This window comes from Malaclemys terrapin, chromosome 2 (assembly GCF_027887155.1).
Source record: "Malaclemys terrapin pileata isolate rMalTer1 chromosome 2, rMalTer1.hap1, whole genome shotgun sequence".
Taxonomy (NCBI): domain Eukaryota; kingdom Metazoa; phylum Chordata; order Testudines; family Emydidae; genus Malaclemys; species Malaclemys terrapin.
In genome coordinates, this window is record NC_071506.1 from 43,915,026 (window position 1) to 43,938,771 (window position 23,746).

A 23,746-nucleotide genomic window follows, 5' to 3' on the forward strand; every position below is an offset into this window, starting at 1 on the left:
CATATACATGAGATGGGGTAAAATCCTCCTTTGTGTGATTGCAGAGTCCGTATGTTTTGTGGGGCTTTGTGAGAAGAGATATAGAAACCCAGGTAGACTTCCCCTCTTTCACATGGAACCAAAGTCTTTGACTACTTATATGCAAATTCCATGTAAGTAGCATATTTTTATTGGATATATTAAATGAAGTACTATGAAAAAGGCATTTTAATATGCTACACTCAGTACATTAATAAAACATTATATATATATATATATATGTACATATATGTTTTATGAATGTACTGATTGTAGCATATTAAAATGCCTTTTTCATTCATATATATACACACACACACACACACAAGTATAGATAGATATATGATATGTTATATAATATACTATTGCACATGAAACAGATACTTCCTTTCTACGTGGACTTCCTCCATGAGTAGCTATTTCCCCACACCAAAAAATGGTTATCTTTTCTAGTGAAGGCATTAATATTTTCACAGTCTTGAATCTTAAAATTTTGTTCAGATGAAAGTCCATCTTTACATCAAAATCTATGTAAATTCCAGAAAAACCAAAGCTCAATGAGGCCTTGATGTGGGTTGCAGCTCCCAGGTGCTATTAAATGGATGCACAGGGGCCCTTTGGGGAGTTCTGGGTTCAGGAGGAATGGGATTGTGAAGGGGGATCCAGGTGAAGGTGGTTGGGGCTCAGCGCTGTGGGAGGATGGGACTTGGCAGAGAGGGTCTGGGTGTTGGCGGGGTGGGCCTTGATGGAGTGGGGTCTGGGTGCAGCTGGTTGGGACTCGGTGGGGAGAGGGTCCAGGTGCGGGAGGCTCATCAGGGTGATCTGGGTGCAGGGGGGTGGAACTCATCCAGTTGTGAGTTCAATTTCAGGGGCTCAGTGGGGGATGATCTGAGTTGAGAGGCATGGGACTGAATGCAGGGGGGAGTGTCTAGGGTGTTGGGGCTTGGCCAGCAGGGTCTGGGTATGGGGAGGATCCAGATGCACAGGGGTTGGGTAGAGCGGGGAGCATCTCCCTGTACAGTGACCCCTCCCCCTGTGGCTGAGGAGTGATGTGGGCAGGAAGCGATTAGCGGCAGGGTGTGTGTGTGTGTGTGCGCGCGTGCGCAGAGCTTCTGGGAGTGGGTCTGACCTGGCCCTGGCCGGTCCTTGCAGGGGACGACAAAGTCCTGTCCTTCCCCAACCCAAGCCCAGCTGGGACTAGCAGCTGAGCTTGGGTAGGAGCCACCAGCTGGGGCATCCCCAGCCCCTCCTTCCATGGTGATTTATCTCTCTGCCGGCTGCTCCGGGTGCACAAAACGATGCGTCTGCGCAGCTGGGGAGGGGCATGTGACTGCTCATGCAGCTTTCCTTTGCTTCTCCAATTAGAAGTAATTTTTCTGTTTGGGACATGAATTCCGAATACGCACAGTGGCGCAGAATTCCCCCTGGAGTAATGACTTCAGTGGGAGTGGAAACAAACCATTTATTTTTGTACAGATGTCCCCTTTTTTTATCAAATTTGAACATCTTGATTTAAATCCTACCAGGATTGTATTTTAATTAAAATCATATTTTTTCTCACATGATCAAAATCATATTTTTAATCCTTGTCTTTAGTATTAGGTGTTTAATAAAATATTTTAAACTCTTTGAAGAATCAAAATAAAAATATTTGATACTTAATTCATTTTTCATTTGTTGTGGATTTTGAAATGAACTAAGGAATATAGAACATTGAGTTGGGGTGCTGTGTATTTGTGCCAGTCCTATCGGGTAAAATCAGAATTGCTCTACTGTGTGCGATAGGCACAATATTACTAACAGATAATGGAGTTTCTCCTTTGTCTGAAGTGGTAGGTGCCTGTTTGAAAGTAATAGGATACGAGTTCTAGTTCTGTTGCTGCCATGAAATTCTGAGTTGTTAATGACAACAACTGTGACTTTTAGTTGACCATGAGGTTTGTTTTAGCACTTCGTTCTGTTGTCCTTATTTCATGTATAAAATTTTTTGTCACTAGCAATGTTTTCCCACTGTACTTATGGATCATTATGGCCTCCCTCTTTTGGCTAATTTAACTCTATTAAAAAAACGTGGTTATTCACTGACTATGCAACTTATTGACAAAAGACCTATTTAAAGTCCATTGAAGTCAGTGGAACTCTTTCCATTGACGTCTATAGATTTTAAATCAGACTCGGCGTTATAGACTGAGTTAAGACTTTCAGCTGCCTTCATAGTTTGAAAATATAGGCCTACATTGCATAAAAAAGTGTGCTTGCCTGTTTGTGGCATCCATTTGTAGTACATGCAGATGGATAGCTACATGTATAGATATTCAGTTACCCATTATGAGTGTATCCATATTGATGCATGTGTAAATTAGACTTAGATGCTAGTGTCTGAAAATTTGGCCCATAACATTAGCATTCTGCAGGGAGTCTTTTCAGTCACAAATTCTTAATTTCTCTTCTGTCAAATTATTAATTACATTTCAACCTTTAATTATCTTTAATGTTCAAAAATACTATATACTAATATTTAAACAACTTTTATAGTTAAAGAATCAAAACACATTATTCAATACAAAGTCTCATTTTCATGGAATTTTGCATGCATGCAGCTCTTGGTACGTACAGTGGAACCTACTTAAGATGTTATTATTGTTATTAATCATTCATATAGCACCATAAATGTACAAAGCACAGTGCCATGTGCTTTATAGTCCCTATATTTATTTTTTATTAATTTTTTTAGTCATTCACAATATGTTTCTGTTCCATTAATGAAAGAGACTGTATGATCCCTTAGATGGCCAGAATAATGTTTTTTGAAATTCCCATGAACAGTAAAACAGAAATGTATTTCAATAGTAGTGAGTTAAATTCTCTCATGGTCAGATCTTGAATGGACATTCAAAAAGTTCTTTGTCTATAACTGTCATTAATTGTCAAAATCAGAAATATATTATTGACAATGGAGGGTAATAGAGGCAACTTATTCATCTCAGATAGTGATCAGGATGTGATAGAACTGGAGAAAAAAAGATAAAGCACTCCTCTTGTGGTGCAAGCCCTCAAAGTGTGAGGAAAGAGAGGGGGGGAAAAAAAGACCAAGGAAAAAATTGCCCTTTAAAAACCCAAAAACAAAATATTATTCAAATCACTTGTACATGATTTTTTCTTAAAAAGCATCTTTTGTAGAAGCTGAGAGAAAGCTCACATTGATTTCTAATGACCTGAAACTACTCTTTGAGTCTTTTTTAGCAATATCTAAAAGAACAGTGACAAACTCCTTTTAGATAGTTTTTAAATGGTATATAGTCATTAAAATTCCAGGAACCTACACAGGCTTTAGAGTATGTACAGCACTTTATGATTGTGCAGAATTCAAGTTAAATAAAGAAACACAAGAAAGGGGGCTCAATCCTGCACCAACTGACATTAATGAAATTTTGCTATTGAGTACAGTGGAAGCAGGAATGAGCCCATACTTTGTTAAACAGTGTGAATTATTTTGGAAAATAATAGATATATTTATGAGTGAAATATTTCTGTTTTAAATAGGGGTGACAATTTTCGCTTCAAAGTATTTCATGAGTCAGAAAGGTTCCAGACTTTTTCCTTTTAGAAATCTGATCTGATGGTTACGTTTGAAACCATTCCTGCAGCAAGATTCATAAATAATAAATATTATCTCTTATTAATCCATATTTTAGCTTAACTCTGGCTCATAGCAAGCTACTTCCTCAGGGAATGAAGAATTCTTTACAAGGGAAGGTGATGAGCCACAGCCCCCAAGGAATTAAATTGTGAAAACAATCTTGGTTTCGTACATGCTAATATAGATCTGTTATTCCCCTTCCACATTTATCACAACACATTTTAAATTGTGGCTGATCTTTTATGCAAATAGCTGTCTTATTAGACATTGCGGCAGTATGTGCTAATGTCTCTATGGGTTTCTCGGGAGTTTGCTATCTAACCATCAAAGCAGTAGAAATGAATGATGATTACTGCATGGCTTTGAAGAACAAAGAAAAGTCACAGCATTTTAGAGGTTCTAGATGTCTGAGTCAGTGACAGTTTGAACCACACAGATGAACAGGAATGTCTCTGTGGCTCATATTAAGTAAGCCAAATATATATTTTAACTACTGGGAAATAATTTTTCTGCACTCTTGTCTTTTATTGGCAGTACTAAAACTGCTAGCTTCTTTCACAGCTAACATTTTCTTACAAAACATTACAAGGCTATTGAAAATGCAAAAGGCAAGTCAAACATTGTTTCTGACAGTGGAATAAAGTAAACCAAAAACTGGATTTTTGCTGCATAAAATTTTGTATTATCTACTTTGTTAGTTGAAATATGAACTTTATTTTCCATTACTGTTGCCATGGTGTAAGCTGGGTTATGATTTTACAGGCAATAGGGGCAAGGGACTGAAAATAAAAAAACAAATGTAATACTTTCCCCTTAGTTTCATTCAGCTTAGTATATGCTATAGATACCTAAATGTGGGTTATTTACTGAGTTAAATGTACTTAGTATATGAAAATCTTCAGTGATATTAATTTTGACCTGCACTAAAAGTGCAGCAATGTTAATTTGTATATTTCTGTTCCTCTTGAACATATTTAAAGTATTCACTGATTTTGAAGACTCAGTTTCATTCTAAATCTTATGGGTCATACCTTAAGATATAGGGCCTGTTTCTACTGTTAAAGTCAGTAGAAATTTTGCCATTGGCCAAATTCTTCAGTTATTTACATGAGTTTAAATCTGGAGTAACTCCACTTAAGTTAATGGAGTTACTTTGTATTTGCACTAATGTTATGGTGCTGATTTCTGGCCAGTACTGTCAGCAAAAAAGCAGAATTGGGCCCCAAATGACCAAATGGACAAACAGTGAAAATAATTGCTGTATTGTTTGATGCATGAATAAGCCCCGGGGATAATTCCTGGGACTGTGCTTTGAACCTGGCTTGAAAACAGTTATGCCATTGACAAACTTGTCTTGGTGGTTTAATATATATTTTTTGCACGTGGATTTAAAGCCAGATTTTGGTTTTTGGAATAGAGGGTGAAATTAATCCATTTCCAGCATCCCACTGCACCAGGTAAACCACGTGTTGTTACTTGGTGGAGAGAGAAACATACAGAGGGAGCAGCTGTATACAGCATCTTAGCACCTCTTATATAACACACAGCTGGTGTGTTTGAGATCATCTGGAAGGGTTATAGGAACCATGATTGTGTGGATCTAGTAGAGAAAAGTGATACCAACGTGTGAAGAAGCTGTGATTATTAGTGGGAATAGCAGCCTCAGAGGGACTGTGTGCAGCTCCCCAGCCTGCATGCAAGTTGGGAGATAGATTCCAATCTGCTCCAGTCTATTTGGAGTTCCCTATACAAAAGGTTGATTAATTAGACTTGGAAGGTGATGGGTGAACTTCATCCTTGCTGTTTTAATTTTAGAACATCTGTAAGTTTTGATGCATTACTCTTAAGGTTTAAAAAATAATTTTAATAGAGAGATAGTGGATTTAGATTCTGGAGACCTGAGTTAGGTTGTAAATTTGTAGTCCCCATTTGTGCACATCCCAATTACTACACATGTATAATATGATCTGATTTGTCATCTCTGGTCAAGAGAAACCTGGAATTGGAATAGCAAGTGTGAGGACTAAGGTACCTCAGTTCTGGACTGAGCTGCAATCCAGGAAAATCCATGCAGTTCCCTCTCCAGAATTTTCTCTGAATTCATCTGTTTATTCCCTGCATTGGAAGAAATGAGTTAGACCCACACTTCTTGCTGATCCCCAAACACGTGCGTGGATCTTGGCTATCATCCTAGGATAGAGGGCCATCCATGTGGAGTCCCGGCATTTCTGCAGTAGCTTGCGTCCCCTGGTGTGGCTCTCTGACAGCATGGCACTGTCAAGGCTCCCCAATGACTGTTCTTGAGACTCCCCTTTAAGAGCAAGGAGAATTAATATAAGAAATACAGGAAAATTAATACAGGCTCTGACAGTATTTATTCTCCTCTGGTTTGCTGCTAGGTGAAGTTGGAGGACATTCAAAGTGACTCCACCTACTATCCACCCTTTCCTCACTTGGCGATTTCTAGAACTATGGACAGGCTTCTCTGGGTGGCAGGAGAAGGGGGCACAGCTTCTGTGAAGGCAAGCAGACTCCCCCTTCTACTTTGGATGGGGGAGGTAAGTGCACGGGAGGCCTCTTCATGTGGATCTCACAAGCACAGTCTGGCCCTATATGAGCCTGCACATTGTCTTCTCTTTTACTAGCTTATATTCTTGGGCACCCAGATTCTGTGGGGATGGGCATAGTAGAAATCTGAATAATAGCAGATTTTAAGTTCAGTCAGTGATTTATCGAAGAAAAATAGTTATACTAAAAGTGATTTCAACTATACCAAGGTTCATATTGGATGGCAGCTTGTTTTGTTATAATTTCTTATACTGTGTTTATTTTGTTGTTCAAACTAATGAGTTCTGTAATATTAATAAACCAAAACATAGAAAAAGAGTACTTTTAGAATTCATCTTATAGCGTTTGTAATATTGATGATTAGTTCCAGTATTTTGTTGTTGTTCTTTGAATGATTGTACATGAACATTCTACTGTAGGTGTATGTGTGCTCCAGTGCAGTTGTTGGATAATTTTTTCCCTTAATGATACACATCAGGTGGCATGAGCGCCTTGCGCTGCCTCATGTATTACATGCAGGCATAAAGGGCAAAGCCACCCCAAGTTCCTTCCTACCCCCAAGACAGTAATTGAAGCTCCCATTTTTGTCTCTTCAAGTCCCTTCTTTTTGTTGTAAATAGATAGTAGTATCTATCTATTTTTGTTAATGGTCTGTAGTTTAGTTAGTGTAGTTTAGGTAGTGTAGCTTTATTTAGTAGTTTAAAAGTTTGTCACCGATTCCCAATTTGGTCCTAATCCAAGAGCTACGCTGTGCTCTCCAGGCTTCAAAGCTTGCCACTCTTGTGGCAAACCACTACCATTAGTGACCAATTAGTGACCCAGCTGCTTTAAGTGCTTGGGGGAGGCCCACGTGAGTGACAGATGCAGACTCTGTAAGGGTTTTAAGCCCTGATCCAAAAAGGACAGGGCAGCCAGGTTTAAGTACATGTTGTTGATATCAACACTCTGCCTTCCATTGAACCATCCACCCCACTCTGGGTGCTGAGCTCATCGGTCAGTTGTGTTCCTCCGGCCTTGCTGGTACCAATAGGTAAGTCAGTTTTGTTGGTGCCAAAGAAGAGTTACCGCAAGTCAAACTTGGTACCAGGTACCTCAAGAGCAGAGACAAAGCAGTCAAAGGACTTGGGGGCGCGCTCTAAAAGGAGGCACTCTTTGGTGCATACATCAAAACAGGGAGTTCATTGATTCCAGAGCCAACTACAGGCCTGTTGAGATTAACTCCTGAAGTGCCATCAGCGTTATCACCTCAGGCTTCGGTACAACAGGACCAGAACACTTTCCTGGTACTGTTTACTCACAAAGCATTTGCAGTTGCGAGAGGGTTGTTGAATCTCTCAGTACCACTTTCGCTGGCAATGCAAGAGTGTCGCCTGGCGCCCAAGGTACCAACACTCATTCCTTCACCTCTGCACCATGTGGGAACATGGGATGCAGCAGTTAGTGTTCTGTTCAAAATGGTACCGTTGAGGGGAAAGCCGCCATGATCTCGGCAGGACTCCCTTCTCCAGATTCTGCGCTTACCTCTCCAGTATCGATGGCTCCTCCTTTGTTGACATTTCTTCTCCCTTGGATTCTGAAGTGAGTTCCTATGTGTCTTAGCCTAGTCATATCCACCAACCTGCATCCAGTACCTGGATTCAGCCTCAGTTCCAGCATGACGCTTACTGAAAGGATCCTTGGGCCTCACTAGAAGAGACGTCCACCACCACTCTGTGCCTCTGGCTGCATTCTTCAAGATCTTACTTTGATGTGTTTGCCAAGAGCAGATACCAGTTCTCAGAGCATCTTCTTTCCCTTCTCCAATTTTTGCAAACCACTCACAAAATGCGTTTGGGCTCACGTCACAATAGATTGGTAGGTTTTTAACATGGTGGAAGTGCCGTGATCCCTTTTCAGGGACCTCTCTCATGAAGCCATATTGTTGTGCGAGACATTTTTCGGCCCATGTTAGATGAACTCGGCCTGCTGATCAACATGGAGAAGTCCATCCTATCTCTGGTTCAAAAAACAAATTTATTGGAGTTACGTTTGAGAGAGCTATGGGGCTGGTTGGCCGAAGTGTATTTCATTGAGGAAGCATCATGGACATGATAGTTCTCATTCCAAATTGAATCTTATTCTCCCTAGATTGGTGGATAGATCCTGCCAACATTTTCAAGGGAGTTCCGTTTGCCCGGCCTCAACAATCTCTCATCTTAGTCATGGATGCCTCGGACCAGCATACTAGTTGTGGAGGGGTGGGACTCATTTGGGTCTGCTACAGACACAAGATCTCTGGTCTTCCCAAGATCTCAGTCTGCATATAAATGTAAGGGAGTTGCAAGCTATCTGGTTAGCTTGCATGGCGTTTCTTCCACAAATCAAAGGAAGGGGTTTGTTGGTTATGACCAATGATACAGTGGCCATGTTTTATGTAAAAAAACCAGGAGGAGCCTGATCTTCACTGCTGTCATTTAGCCATTCTACTTTGGGCCTTCTGCATTGCCAATTCCATAATCCTGAAAGGAGCTTACCTTCCACAGATCCACAGTACATTGGCAGATCGCTTAAGCAGGCTGTTCATCAACCACTGCAAGTGGTCCCTTCACGCAGCTGTTGCAAGGTCCATTTTCCAGCTTTGGGGAACTCCACAAGTGGATCTGTTTGCAACAAAAGACACCAAAAATGTCACCAATTTTGCTCCCCAGTGGGCCACTGTCCAGGTTCATTGACAGATGTGTTTCTAATGTCGTGGTCAGATGAACTCCTGTATGCTTTTCTTTCCATTCCTCTCCTGCTCAAAATTCTGTGCAAAGTTAAGCAGAACAAGTCTCATCTTATGCTGAGGGATGGCCCTGTCAACAATGGGGGGGATGGCCCTGTCCAACACTGTTTTTTAGAGCTATTAAACCTATCAGTTAGTCCCTCGTTGTCATTCCTGCTACACATGGACTTGATTTTACAGAATCAGGATCATCTCCTCCATCCCAATTTGCAGACCCTTGTCCTGATGACTCGGAGGCTTTGTGGCTAATGACTGCAGAGAAGCCCTGTTCTAGGGTTGTTCAGGAAGTGCTGCTAAATAGTAGAAAACCATCAGCTAGGAGTACTTACTTGGCTAAATGGAAGAAGTTCTCTGTCTGGGTTAGAATGAAAGGAGCTTTTCTGGTCTTTGTTTCTGTTCAGCACATACAAGACTATCTTCTGCCCCTAAAACACTTAAGCATTGGCAATTAGTTCAATCAGAGTACATTTAGTGGCTATCTTAGCCTTCCACCCGCCTGTTGATAACCATTCTCTTTTTTTAGCCTTATGTCTGTAAGATATTTAAAGGGCCTGGATAGACTGTTTTCACAGGTGCAAAATCTTGTTCCCCCATAGAGCTTGAATCTAGTCTTAGAAAAACTGATGGGTCGCCTCCTTTGAACCTCTAACGGCATTCTCCCTGTTGCACCTTTCTATAAAGGTGGCATTTTTAGTGGCTGTTATGTCACTCGGGGGAATTGAGGGAATTGGCATTAGGTCCTCCATATATAATTTTTATACAGACAAAGTTTGCATTTGTCCCCACCCAAGGTTTTTTCTCAAGGTGGTTTCCAGTTTTCAAATTAACAAAGCAGTCTTCTTACCAACCTTCTTCCCAAAGCCTCATGATCATAAAAGTGAGGGAGGCTTCATACTCTAAATATAAGAAAAGCTTTAGTTTTTTTTTAATCTAGAACAGTCTAAACCTTTTAGGTCTTCGACACAACTGTTCACAGCATGGATGGAAAGAATGAAGGTCTGTCCTGTATCTATCCAAAGGATCACATTTTGGATATCTACTTATGTTACCAGTTGGTGAATGTGAAGCCTCTGGATAGAGTGTTGGGTCATTTGACTAGATCCCAAGCAGCACCTGGCCCACGTTCCCATATTAGACATTTGCAAAGTGATAACCTGGTTGTCATGACATATGTTTGCCTCTCACTATGCTATCTCTTTGACAGTCTAGAGACATTGCTGAGTTTGGACAAGTCCTGCAGTTGGACTGCTTTTGAATCATCTGTGCTATCACTTGAAGAAATGGATACTAACTTTTCCATAACTCTTGTTCTTCAAGATGTGCACATGTCCATTCCATGACCTGCCCTTCTTCCCCTCTCCATTGGAGTCTTTCCGGTAGGAAGAAGCTGTGGGAGGTCAGTGGCGGTTCCGCACTTTATGCCTGCACGAGGCAGCAGAGGGTGATCGTGCTGCCCCAATGGGTACCGCTAAGGGAAAAATTCTGACAGCTGTGCATTGGGGTAGGGTACAAATACACCTACAGCTGAGTAGACGTGTGCAACACATCTCAAAGAAAAACAGTTACAGAAAGGTTAGTAACCATTTCTACCATGTATAGGTTTATTCCTTTTGTATGTAATTTAGATAACTATTTTACTTGTGTAAAGACTTTCTATGACATGCATAGAATTCATTGGTTTGTTTAGATAATTGATTATTTAAAAATAATGTGATTCTTTCCCCCCTTCCTTCCTTAGTGGTTTTGGATTCAAAAAGGATGGGTAGAAAGGATGCATCTGCTGCAAGAATTCCTGTTGAGCAATACAGGAAACAAATAGGTAAGGAAAACAGATTAATGTCTCCTTTTGGGATGCATCTTGTGTACAGTGTTAAGGGCCAGCCCATTCAGCAAAGACTTCTGACAGAAGAAAAAATGTATAATTTTAAAAGAAAACAGCATTGTGACGTTTCACTCCATATTCTTTATGAAAATATGCTTATGATGTGAATATGACATAACTGAGATGTACTTTATGCAAGATGGGTTTTGTAAGATATCATTGGAAAGGTTATAATTTACTGAATGTGATTATCCAATTTGTATCCCTGTATCATTTCTGTATCTGAAATTAGGAATATTGACTATGTATCTGTATTTCAACTATGCTATTTTGGGTTATGCCCACTGCTAGCACTTCAGGTACAACAGTGGAAAAGCCAGACAGGGCTTGATGACCCATCAGCGAGGACAATGAACTGTGAAAAGGCTTGGCCTTCTTGCAGACGCTCCATACTGCCACTGACTCCTGGACGATGTGATACTACAGAGTCAGGTGGTCTTGTCACCTGATACTAAACATTACCTGGGACTTCTTGTAACTTTCCACTGGAAGGGATTGGTCGGGGGGGGGGGCAAGTTTGGGAACCAAAGGATTCCCACCTTATGTAAATCCTATTTAAGGTTGGGGAGGAAAGTAGATGGGACTGCTCCTCTCCATGGCCTGTCTGCCAAGAAGAAAGACTGCTAAAGCCACCTGAAGTGAAGGCAAGGGGGGGGGGGAGTCCAGACTGATGCAGGGGTCCAGTCTGAAAAGGAATATAACTGGAACTCCAATTTACATTTGGTAACCTGTTTTTTTAAGTATATTGAGCTTAGCTTGCATATTTTGCTTTATTTGGTCAGTAATCTGCTTTGTTCTGTCTGTTATATCTTATATTCACTTAAAATTCACCTTTTATAGTTAATAAACTTATTTCTTGTTTATAATATAACCCAGTTTATGTAATTTCTAACTGGAGGGGGGACAAGAAGTTGTGCATATCTCCCTCCACATTACTCATACCAGTATCCCTCTTAAGATTCCTAAATTTTACTTTATATGTTTCAGGGGTAATCTGAAAACTTTGCAAAACAGTATCTTCAAATTTACAATAGTCTAAAGCATCTTCAATAGGCATTCCATTGAATACATTTTGAGCTTTACCAGTTAATTTCGCAGTTAGGGTAGGAACTCTCTTATCAGGGAATTCATGTATTACACACAGCCTTTCGAAGGTAGTCAGTTATTCCGCAATATCATCGTCCTCACTCTATGCAGGACATAAGTGTTCCCATTTTTGGATTTTTGGAGTGATGTGTGGGGTAGGGGGCCTTTGGTTCTGCTTCTTTAGCAGGTCCAGTTGGTGTTTTCACTCTTTCTTTTTCTTCTCACTCTTTTTCTTTTATCTCCAGTTCTTTCCGTTACAATAATCTCTGGTGCTCCCTCTCCTTTTCTGCAGACTGCAGCCTGAAAAGCTCCAACTTCGCAGTTGCTTCACTGCTTTCACTCATTTTCCTGCTCTTCTGTGCCTACTTCTCTTTCCCAAAATAAGCAAACAGAAAATAACAAAACTGTGACCTCCTCCTGACAGTTCTAGCCACTGCACTTAAGACTCACTTAAAATCACAAATATCAGTGCTTAAAGTGTGAACTCCACTTGGAGTAACAAGCTGCACATACACCCTGCTCGCTGCGCCACTGTGACGTTCCCCTCTGGTGTTATCTGGACTGGTGAGCTGCTAGGCCACTCCAATCCTTGACTCTGGGAGCCAGCCTTACCCTGCTCTGCTCTGAGAACCCCCACGCACAGCCCCTGGCATGTAAGCTGCTCCTTGGATTGTGCAACTGAATGACACTAGCCAATATCTCCAGTCCCAGACACAACCCTAGGAACCTCCGTCTTGCAGTGTCCAGTTATGCCCGCTGGACGCTGCACGCTTATATTAGTTGGTCAGTTTAACAAAGAAATTGATATGTACCAGGCTTGTTATCCCAAGGGGAGCCTCTGACACACTTCAAACCAAACGCACTGCTTCAGGTAGAATAAACAATCATTTATTAACTATGAAAGGTAGATTTTAAGTGATTATAAGTCAAAGCATAAGTCAGATTTGGTCAAATGAAATAAAAGCAAAACACATTCTAAGCTGATCTTAACACTTTCACTACCCTTACAAACTTAGATGCTTCTCACTACAGGCTGGCTGGTTGCTCTTCAGCCAGGCTCTATCCTTTGATCAGTGCTTCAGTCGCTTGGTGTGGTGTCTGTAGATGTAGGTGGAAGAGAGAGGAAGAGCATGTCAAACGTCTCTCCCTTTTATCATATTCTTTCTTCCTTCTTGGCTTTGCCCCCACCCTCCCTCCTTAGTCAGGTGAGCATTACCTCATCACAGTCCCACACTGGCCAAAGGAAGGGGCGTGATTCACTTGAGAGTCCAACAGATCCTTTTGTTGCTGTCTAGGCCAACGTCCTTCGTTCCTGTGAGGTTGGGCTGGGTTTGTCCTGCACCTGCCCTGATGAGGTGTGAACTGCCTCTTTGCTCTTGGAGAGTTTTTGCTTGGGCTTATTTTAAGCCACGAGGACACATTTTCAGCCTCATAACTACATACATGAAATTATAACTTATAACATTACTGTAACAACAATGCTCAGTGCATCATGAGCCTTCCGAAGACAGCCGACATGACAAAATTTGCATTAGATACCGCACAATCATTTTACGAGGATGAACAAGGTACAGAGTGTCACAGGGGGTGTGGGTGCAGAGGGCTCAGGGGATGGTCTAGGTGCAGAGATGGGGGAGTCTGGGTGCAAGGAATCTGGATTTGGGGTGGGGCTCATGGGTAGGAGGTCTAGTTGGTGGGGGGGGATCTGGATGCATGGGGTTGGGTGGATTGGGGGGCAGCTCCCCATACAGTGACTCATCCCCCCACAGGTGGGGAGCAATGGGTACAGGAAGCAAGGGGGGTGTGGAACTTCCTGCAGCCAGGGGAGGTTCCTGGGGGTGGATCTGACCCAGTCCCAGCCTGTGCAGGGGAAGAGGAAGTTCCGTATCAGCCCACCCCACCCATAACTAGCAGCTGGAGCCTGGCACATGATAGGAGCCACTGGCTGGGGCATCACCAGGCCTGCCCTTCTCTGGCTCTGGGTGCATTGCAAATAGCAAGTCAGAGGGACAGAGTCTGACATGCATGCCTATCCCCATCCCCCGATGGTGATTTGTCTCCCCCAGTTGCTCCCGACACCTGAACCAGATGTGCCCGCTGGAGACTGCTGCCTGGGAGGGCCGCGTGAATCAATTACTCTGTAGGGAAAGAGTAAAATATGTGGGGGACATTAAATTATGCACTTATGCAGTGGTGCAGAATTCCCACAAGAGTAAACACTGAACTATTGGAAGTTACTGACTAAGCACCTGAGAGCAGAGTTTGTTGAAGTGCTAAACCAGCTTTTAATAGCAGTAGCCTGTTCAGCAGGTGCAGTGTGTGTTTTCTCTTCATTTCAGCTAGTTTAGTTCAATGACCAGTTAATTCAAAATTAAGAAACCACTTGGGAGTTGAAAAAGCAGGGAAGCTTGTTTTACTCTTCCAATCTATGAATAAAAGCTAGGTGTGAAAGGATGAGATCTTGTAGTTCTAAAATCTGGAAGGACAAGGTGACCATAATCAATCAGTTCAACTCCAGATAATACTTCCTATGTTTAATAAATCAGTTTTAAATGCAAACATGTCTAATAAACTTTTTTCTTATGGATCCAGCACAGTTAAGGTTTTATTTAATAAAAACAGATTTAATTGAATTCCAATTTATATCCAAATGCAGCTTGACATTAATTTTTCACTTTTGATTTATCATCATCTAGTAAATAAGTAAGGCACTGTACACCATTTTTAACAATAAAAAAATGGAAAAATTAGAATCTAAATAAATGTAAGTTATATAATTTTTAAACAAATGTGTATAGATATAATGTATCCTCCTAGCCAACAAAAACAAATATGAAAGTTATTGTTAGGGCTATATTTAGTGGTAAATCAACATGTTTGAGGGTTTACCAACTAACAAGAAATCAACCTTTCTTTAGGAAAATAACCAAAAAGCAAAAATTCAAAACACAAAGTAGATTATTTAAATCAAGGTTTCCTGGTTCTTGATTTAAATCATGATTAAAATCAGCAATTTAAATTGCATTGATTTAAATCAATCCACCCTGAGCATTATGAAGTGAGGTTTGTGCATTCATTTCCCAGCAGAGAGGTGTTGAAAAACACCATTACTTGTTGGCAGTTGAATCAGAGAAGCCAGCTTATAAACAGGCATGTGGAGCCAAACTGTCTCACCAGTGGGCATGGGCCTTTCAATCAGGGTTTTGGTATCTTGGTGAGACAATGGGCCAGATTCACTGAAGCTGAAGAAAGCGATGTGTAAATTAGACCCCTCATAGTCAGATTCCTTTAGAGTTTTGCGCGCACACACTACCCATGTCTAAGGGAGTTCGTGTGATTTATACCTGGAGGAGCTGAAGATGATGTAAATTAAAGTAGTGTGGGAGCTAATTTGATTTACACATTCTTCTAGCTTCTCAGCAGGTAAATTATGCTTACATAGACTCCCTTGGGCATAGGTAGACCACATGTTAGTAGCTCTATAGGTGTCTGTTAGTGTGGAGGAATCTAATTTTGGCAACACCTCTGAATTTGGAAATATGAGTCAAAGGGTATGTCTACACTACGAAATTAGTTCGAATTTATAGAAGCCGGTTTTATTGAAATCGGTTGTATACAGCCGATTCTGTATGTCCACACAATAAAATGCTCTAGGTGCTCTAGTCGGCAGACCGCGTCCACAGTACGAGGCTAGCGTCGACTTCCGGAGCATTGCACTATGGGTAGCTATCCCACAGCTATCCCACAGTTCCCGCAGTCTCCGCCGCCCCTTGGAATTCTGGGTTGAGATCCCAATGCCCGGATGATGCAAAACAGTGTCGCGGGCGGTTCTGGGTACATGTCGTCAGGCCCCTCCCTCCCCCGTCACAGCAACGGCAGACAATAGATTCGCGCCTTTTTACCTGGGTTACCTGGGTTACCTGTGCAGACAACATGGAGCCCGCTCAGCACAGCTGAGCTCACCGTCACCATATGTCCTCTTGGTGCCGGCAGACGTGGGACTGCATTGCTACACAGCAGCAGCTGCTAACTGCCTTTTGGCGGTAGACGGTGCAGTAGACTGGTAGCCTTCATCGGCGATCTGGGTGCTGGCAGCCGTGGGGCTTGCCTTTTGGCAGTAAATGGTGTATTATGACTGTTAGCCGGCCTATTACAAGTCGGGTCATCGCACATTAGCAGAGTCTTCCCTGAGCAGCAGCTCGTGCAATAGGCCTGAAGACCATCGTCATACACCGCCCCGTATTTGCTGCCAAGCACCCAGAAAGATGCCGAGGGCTATCAGTCACGCTGCACCGTCGTCTTAAGATGTAAAAAATAGATTTTCTCTGTATTCATTTGCTTCCCCCTCCCTCCGTCAAATCAACGGCCTGCTAAACCCAGGGTTTTCAGTTTAATCTTTGGGGGGGACCAGTCTGTGACAGTTGTTTGTGTCTCTCCCTGATGCACAGCCACCGTTCTTTATTTTAATTCCCTGTGCCTGTACGCCATGTCGTCACTCGGCCCCCCTCCCTCCTTCCCCTAGGCCGTCAGATACTACGTTTGCGCCACAGCTCGAGCCGAGAAGCGGTTCGCGCCTTTTCTTTGAATTCTGGGTTGAGATCCCAATGCCCGGATGATGCAAAACAGTGTCGCGGGCGGTTCTGGGTACATGTCGTCAGGCCCCTCCCTCCCCCATCACAGCAACGGCAGACAATAGATTCGCGCCTTTTTACCTGGGTTACCTGTGCAGACAACATGGAGCCCGCTCAGCACAGCTGAGCTCACCGTCACCATATGTCCTCTGGGTGCCGGCAGACGTGGGACTGCATTGCTACACAGCAGCAGCTGCTAACTGCCTTTTGGCGGTAGACGGTGTAGCATGAGTGATAGCCGTGGGGCTGGCAGCCGTAGGGCTGCATTGCACCAGCCCCTTCCAGGCGATGGTATATTATGACTGGTACCCGTCGTCGTCGTACTGGAGTGGCTGTCAATCATGGCCACCTGGGCAGACATGCTACTGTCTCGATGATGACGGTTACCAGTCATAATATACTATTTTCTGCCAATTGCCCAATATTGTCTGCTAAGCACCCAGAAGAGGCCGAGGGCGATGCTGGGTGCTGGCGGATGTGGGGCTGGCAGACGTGGGGCTGCATTGCTACACAGCAGCAGCCCCTTGCCTTTTGGCAGATGATGGTATATTATGATTGGTACCCATCGTCATCGTACTGGTATGGCTGTCACTCATGCTGCAGCGTCGGCTGCCACCTTAAGATGTAAAAAATAGATTTGTTCTGTATTCATTTGCTTCCCCTTCCTCCGTGAAATCAACGGCCTGCTAAGCCCAGGGTTTCCAGTTTAATCTTTGGGGGGACCATTCTGTGTGACAGTTGTTTGTGTTTCTCCCTGTTCCTGTACCTGTACGCCATGTCGTCACTTGGCCCTCTCTCCCTCCCTCCCGCCCTCCTTCTCCTGGTCCATCAGATACTACTTTCGCGCCTTTTTTCTGACCAGGCGCCATAGCTAGCACTGGGATCATGGAGCCCGCTCAGATCACCGCGGCAATTATGAGCACTATGAACACCACGCGCATTGTCCTGGAGTATATGCAGAGCCAGAACATGCCAAGGCGAAACCCGGACCAGGCGAGGAGGCGATTGCAGCGCGGCGACGAGAGTGATGAGGAAATTGACATGGACATAGACCTCTCACAAGGCACAGGCCCCAGCAATGTGGAAATCATGGTGTCACTGGGGCAGGTTGATACCGTGGAACGCCGATTCTGGGCCCGGGAAACAAGCACAGACTGGTGGGATCGCATCGTGCTGCAGGTATGGGACGATATCCAGTGGCTGCGAAACTTTCGCATGCGTAAGGCCACTTTCATGGAACTTTGTGACTTGCTTTCCCATGCCCTGAAGCGCCAGAATACCAAGATGAGAGCAGCCCTCACAGTTGAGAAGCGAGTGGCGATAGCCCTGTGGAAGCTTGCAACGCCAGACAGCTACCGGTCAGTCGGGAATCAATTTGGAGTGGGCAAATCTACGGTGGGGGCTGCTGTGATCCAATTTGCCAGGGCAATGAAAGACCTGGTGATAGCAAGGGTAGTGACTCTGGGCAACGTGCAGTCAATAGTGGATGGTTTTGCTGAAATGGGATTCCCAAACTGTGGCGGGGCCATAGACGGAACCCATATCCCTATCTTGTCACCGGAGCACCAAGCCACCGACTACGTAAACCGCAAGGGGTACTTTTCAATGCTGCTGCAAGCCCTGGTGGATCACAAGGGACGTTTCACCAACATCAACGTGGGATGGCCGGGAAAGGTACATGATGCTCGCGTCTTCAGGAACTCTGCTCTGTTTCGAAAGCTGGAGGAAGGGACTTTCTTCCCGGACCAGAAAGTGACCATTGGGGATGTTGAAATGCCTATCGTGATCCTTGGGGACCCAGCCTACCCCTTAATGCCATGGCTCATGAAGCCGTACACAGGCAGCCTGGACAGGAGTCAGGACCTGTTCAACTACAGGCTGAGCAAGTGCCGAATGGTGGTGGAATGTGCATTTGGACGTTTAAAAGTGCGCTGGCGCAGCTTACTGACTCGCTCAGACCTCAGCGAAAAGAATATCCCTATTGTTATTGCTGCTTGCTGTGCGCTCCACAATATCTGTGAGAGTAAGGGGGAGACCTTTATGGCAGGGTGGGAGGTTGAGGCAACTCGCCTGGCCGCTGATTACGCGCAGCCAGACACCAGGGCGGTTAGAGGAGCACAGCAGGGCGCGGTGCGCATCAGAGAAGCTTTGAAAACGAGTTTTGTGACTGGCCAGGCTACTGTGTGAAACTTCTGTTTGTTTCTCCTTGATGAACCCTCCAACCCCTCCCCCCCCCCGACCCGGTTCACTCTACTTCCCTGTAAACCAACCACCCAACCCCACCCTCCCCTCCCCCTTGCAGAGGCAATAAAGTCATTGTTTTTTTCACATTCATGCATTCTTTATTAGTTCCTTACAGAGGTAGGGGGATAATTGCCAAGGTAGCCTGGGATGGGTGGGGGAGGAGGGATGGAAAAGGACACACTGCATTTTAAAACTTTAACTCTTATTGAAGGCCAGCCTTCTGATGCTTTGGCGATCATCTGGGGTGGAGTGACTGGGTGGACGGAGGCCCCCCCACCGTGTTCTTGGGCGTCTGGGTGAGGAGGCTATGGAACTTGGGGAGGAGGGCTGTTGGTTACACAGGGGCTGTAGCGGCGGTCTCTGCTCCTGCTGCCTTTCCTGCAACTCAACCATACGCTCGAGCATATCAGTTTGATGCTCCAGCAGACGGAGCATTGCCTCTTGCCGTCTGTCTGCAAGCTGACGCCACCTATCGTCTTCAGCCCGCCACTTGCTCTGTTCTTCCCGCGATTCAGCCCGCCACCTCTCCTCTCGTTCATATTGGGCTTTTCTCATCTCCGTCATTGACTGCCTCCACGCATTCTGCTGTGCTCTATCAGCCTGGGCGGACATCTGCAGCTCCGTGAACATCTCGTCCCTCGTCTTACGTTTTCTCTTTCTAATGTTCACGAGCCTCTGCGAAGGAGAAACATTTGCAGCTGGTGGAGGAGAAGGGAGAGGTGGTTAAAAAAGACATTTTAGGGAACAATGGGTACACTCTTTCATTACAAGGTCGCATATTTCGGCTTGCAGGCAGCCATCGTAGGCCACAGTGTTTTGGCTTTTTTAACCTTCTTAACATGCGGGAAAGGTTGCAAACAGCAGCGCATTTCCCATATCAAGGATGAATTGGGTTGTCCATTTAAAATGGGGTTTCAATGTAAAAGGAGGGGGCTGCGGTTTCCCGGTTAACATGCGGCACAAACACAAGTAAACCACCCCCCCCACACACACACACGATTCTCTGGGATGATCACTTCACCCCTCCCCCCCACCGCGTGGTTAACAGCGGGGAACATTTCTGGTCAGAAGAGCAGGAACGGGCGCCTCTGAATGTCCCCCTTAATAAAATCACCCCATTTCAACCAGGAGAGCTTTCTGGAGATGTCCCTGGAGGATTTCCGCTCCATCCCCATACACGTTAACAGACTTGCTTGCTTTTTTTTTGTAATGTTTACAAATATTTACAAAGTTACACTCACCAGAGGTCTCCTGTGTGCCCTGAGGGTCTTGGGTGAGTTCGGGGGTTACTGGTTCCAGGTCCAGGGTCACAAACATATCCTGGCTGTTGGGGAAACCGGTTTCTCCGCTTCCTTGCTGCTGTGAGCTACCTACAGTACCTCCATCGTCATCTTCCTCGTTCCCCGAACCGTCTTCCCTGTGTGTTTCTCCAGTGAGAGAGTCATAGCACACGGTTGGGGTAGTGGTGGCTGCACCCCCTAGGATCGCATGCAGCTCCGCGTAGTAGCGGCAAGTTTGCGGCTCTGCCCCGGACCTTCCGTTTGCTTCTCTGGCTTTGTGGTAGGCTTGCCTTAGCTCCTTAATTTTCACGCGGCACTGCTGTGTCTCCCTGTTATGGCCTCGGTCCTTCATGGCCTTGGAGATCTTTTCTAATACTTTTCCATTTCTTTTACTGCTACGGAGTTCAGCTATCACTGCTTCATCTCCCCATATGGCGAGCAGATCTCGTACCTCCCGTTCGGTCCATGCTGGAGCTCTTTTGCGATCCTGGGAGGACTCCATGACGGTTACCTGTGCTGATGAGCTCTGCGTGGTCACCTGTGCTCTCCACGCTGGGCAAACAGGAAATGAAATTCAAACCTTCGCGGGTCTTTTCCTGTCTACCTGGTCAGTGCATCTGAGTTGAGAGCGCTGTCCAGAGCGGTCACAATGAAGCACTGTGGGATAGCTCCCGGAGGCCAATAACATCGAATTCCGTCCACACTACCCCAATTCCGACCCGCAAAGGCCGGTTTTATCGCTAATCCCCTCGTCGGAGGTGGTGTAAAGAAACCGGTTTAAAGGGCCCTTTAATTCGAAAGAAAGGGCCTCGTTGTGTGGACGTGTCCAGGCTTAATTCGGTTTAACGCTGCTAAAGTCGACCTAAACCCGTAGTGTAGACCAGGCCAAAGAGAATCTAAATAACCTTAAAAGGAGTCTTAATTTGGCATAACGGACACATTGAAAGAAGAAAGTGTAAGCAACACCAAGGTAGGTTCCCACTTTTTCATACTCACTTAGGGTATGTCTACATCGGGATAAAAACCCCGCAACTGGCCCAGGTCACCTGACTCGGGCTCACGGGGCTCCGTGTAGACATTTGGGCTTGGACTGGAACCCATTTTTAGCCCCACAGCTTGAGCCCCACAAGCCCAAGTCAGCTCCCCTTGGTCTTTTATCCCTCAGTGTAGATGTACACTGAGACTCACCTGTGCTTTGGGCTCAGAGTACTTGTAGATAAGGTCAGCTCCCCTTGTGGGGTTAAAGTAAAAACAGCAAGTATAATCATTTAAATCAGCACTTTGCAGAAGTATTTTATGCTATCTCGAGGCAACAGTATTGTGTTCCATATGTCTAACAAGCACTACCAGACCAGAATGGGGTTCTTTTAGCCCACAGCCTTTTTCATCATGTGCAGGCATGGTGCCAAAGCTGTGCTGAGTACCTCCTCATTGAGAAGAAGAGCGAACAGATGAACAAGATAATGTCAGTAAAAATCCTTTTCTAGAAAGAATAAACTACCATAATTTTTGCCCTCCCTGGAGTTGATAGAAAAACTGAATACTGAAATGAACTCCACGGGGGAAAGCTAGCAAGGTTGAATAAATTTCAAATCTAATAGAACTGAAAGTACAAACCTTAACATACTCTATCAGCAAACCAAGCTATTATTAAAAACAGTAACATATTGGAATGATGAGTAGAGTTACTAGAAAATCAGACTTGTCTGTAATGTATGTGTTAAAGTTATCTTGGAAGGCAAGATGGGAAAATACAGACCCCATAGCAAATACTTTATGGAAAGGTTACTGTCCAAATGGCTTAATGGGAATACCAAATATGACCTGCTGAGTGGATAGAGAAAAGCTGTTGAATTCCTATGAGGAATCAGGATGAAAGGAACAACTTGGAAGTACTATTTTAGTACTCTTCATGGAGAGAGACTGATCTTGGCTGTAGCAAAAATAATAAAGGAGAGAAGACATTTATCTTCCCTGGCCTTAACTCTGCCACTGAGGTGGGGGGAAAAAGAATGGAGAAAAATTAAGGAGAATTTCACGGCATGCCATATTAAGCACCTCTGCTTTTCCCAGGTAAGCTCAGGCAATTTTCAGTAAGAGTGGGTATGCTTCATAGGACTAGGAGAACATGAGCTGACTACTGGAAAGAATTTATCAGAGAGGCCTGATTTTGCTCTCATGCAAGAATTGAAGAACATAATCATGAATTCAACAGGCTGTTTCCTTTTGCTGAAATGAATAGGAAATTCTGGGAGGGAAAAAAGACATTCCCGTGGTAACTATTAACCTTTGTCATTCAACCTTTATGGTTTCAGCACAAAATAGTAAAACTATTAAAGTAACAGAGGTTAAAGAATCAAAAATGTGCTTATTGTCAAAGCATCACTTTTAGCATTGTTTTATTTTTTTTAAACTGCTGGATAAATCCCTATTTGTTGTTGCTACTATGTTTATAGAAATGTAACATTTATAGACCAGTTGACAGGTACAATATGTGTCCTCTTGGGATATCCCTAGTTACACATTTTAGACTGGAATTTCCCATTTAACTTGGTCTCAGTTGTTACAACATGTCCAGCTGCTAGCAATAGGATGTGACCCAGGTATTCCTGACATCATAGTTTTAATGGTGATCATCGGAAATTTGGTGCATATTAAGTACTTGCAGTGGTCAGCAGTCTTAGGACAGCAGAGAGAACAGTTTTGCTAGTCATAAGCTGCAAGGGAGCATAGGTAGACACCTATTTTAATAACCAAATATGATGCAGTTTGTGAATGGTAATTTGTAATGTATACCAAAGGTTTCACAACTGGGTTATGTTAGTACTTTGTGAGCAAGGTTATTGGAACATTTTCCATTTCAGTCCAACACTGTTACTCCGAACTGAGCTCTCAAAAGAAATGAAAAAATGCCCTTTGTATGGGATAGTTCTGTTATACCCCTCTCTAGTCAAAGGAGAGAGCAAAAAAACGGAGGGGGGGGGGGGAAGATAAGCTTCTGCATTTCTGCATTTTGGTATATGCTATATTTTCTTAACCAGCATGTGCAAAACCTGATATTTCTGAACACTGATTTTTGGAATGCACAAGAGCATTCGTCATTTTCTGTTGGCTCCTTGCCTTGTTCACTGTGCACCATACAACTTCTGCAGTGAATTACATCGATCTTATTTATGATGCACCATGCAGCTCTGTAGTGTATGAGCAGGGGTGCTCAAGGCTTTCAAGTCACTACATAACTGTGCTATCTCCCCTGTCTAATGTGTTTACTGAATGAGGCCGGGGCTTCGGCACAATAAATTGAATATTATCATGTAATGAAAATCTGTGTTATAATACAGACTTGAGGGGCAGAGTTAAGACTGTGCAACTTTTAACTCTCATTTCCTGACTTTTGAGTGCTTGTATTTGCAACTTTAATGTCCCTTGAATATATATAGATATTGGTAAGGAATTTCCTATGATTTTTATAAAGAAAAGTAAAGAGAGAAAGAAATTCAACTATGCTACTGTTTGCTAGATAATGGTGAAATACCATCTATAGCACAGTATATGCAATCAATGAGCCCTTGCCTCATTCTACAGGCAGTTTGTTAGCTCATAAGTAAGATGGCAGGATTCCTTCAAAACCCT

The 23,746-nt window shown here is 43.8% G+C and overlaps 1 protein-coding gene across 3 annotated transcripts in view; it reads left to right on the plus strand.

Annotated features, from left to right (window-relative positions):
- Positions 1-23,746, plus strand: part of TRIQK (triple QxxK/R motif containing) — an 88,890-nt gene that overhangs the window by 13,027 nt on the left and 52,117 nt on the right. For 2 of the 3 annotated variants that reach the window (XM_054017975.1, XM_054017977.1), the window contains exon 3: positions 10,729-10,809. In XM_054017975.1, the coding sequence (XP_053873950.1) occupies positions 10,729-10,809 (81 nt within the window). Of the gene's footprint in view, positions 1-10,728; positions 10,810-11,163; positions 11,698-23,746 lie in introns of those variants that run through there. The other variant, XM_054017976.1, reaches the window with a different exon arrangement.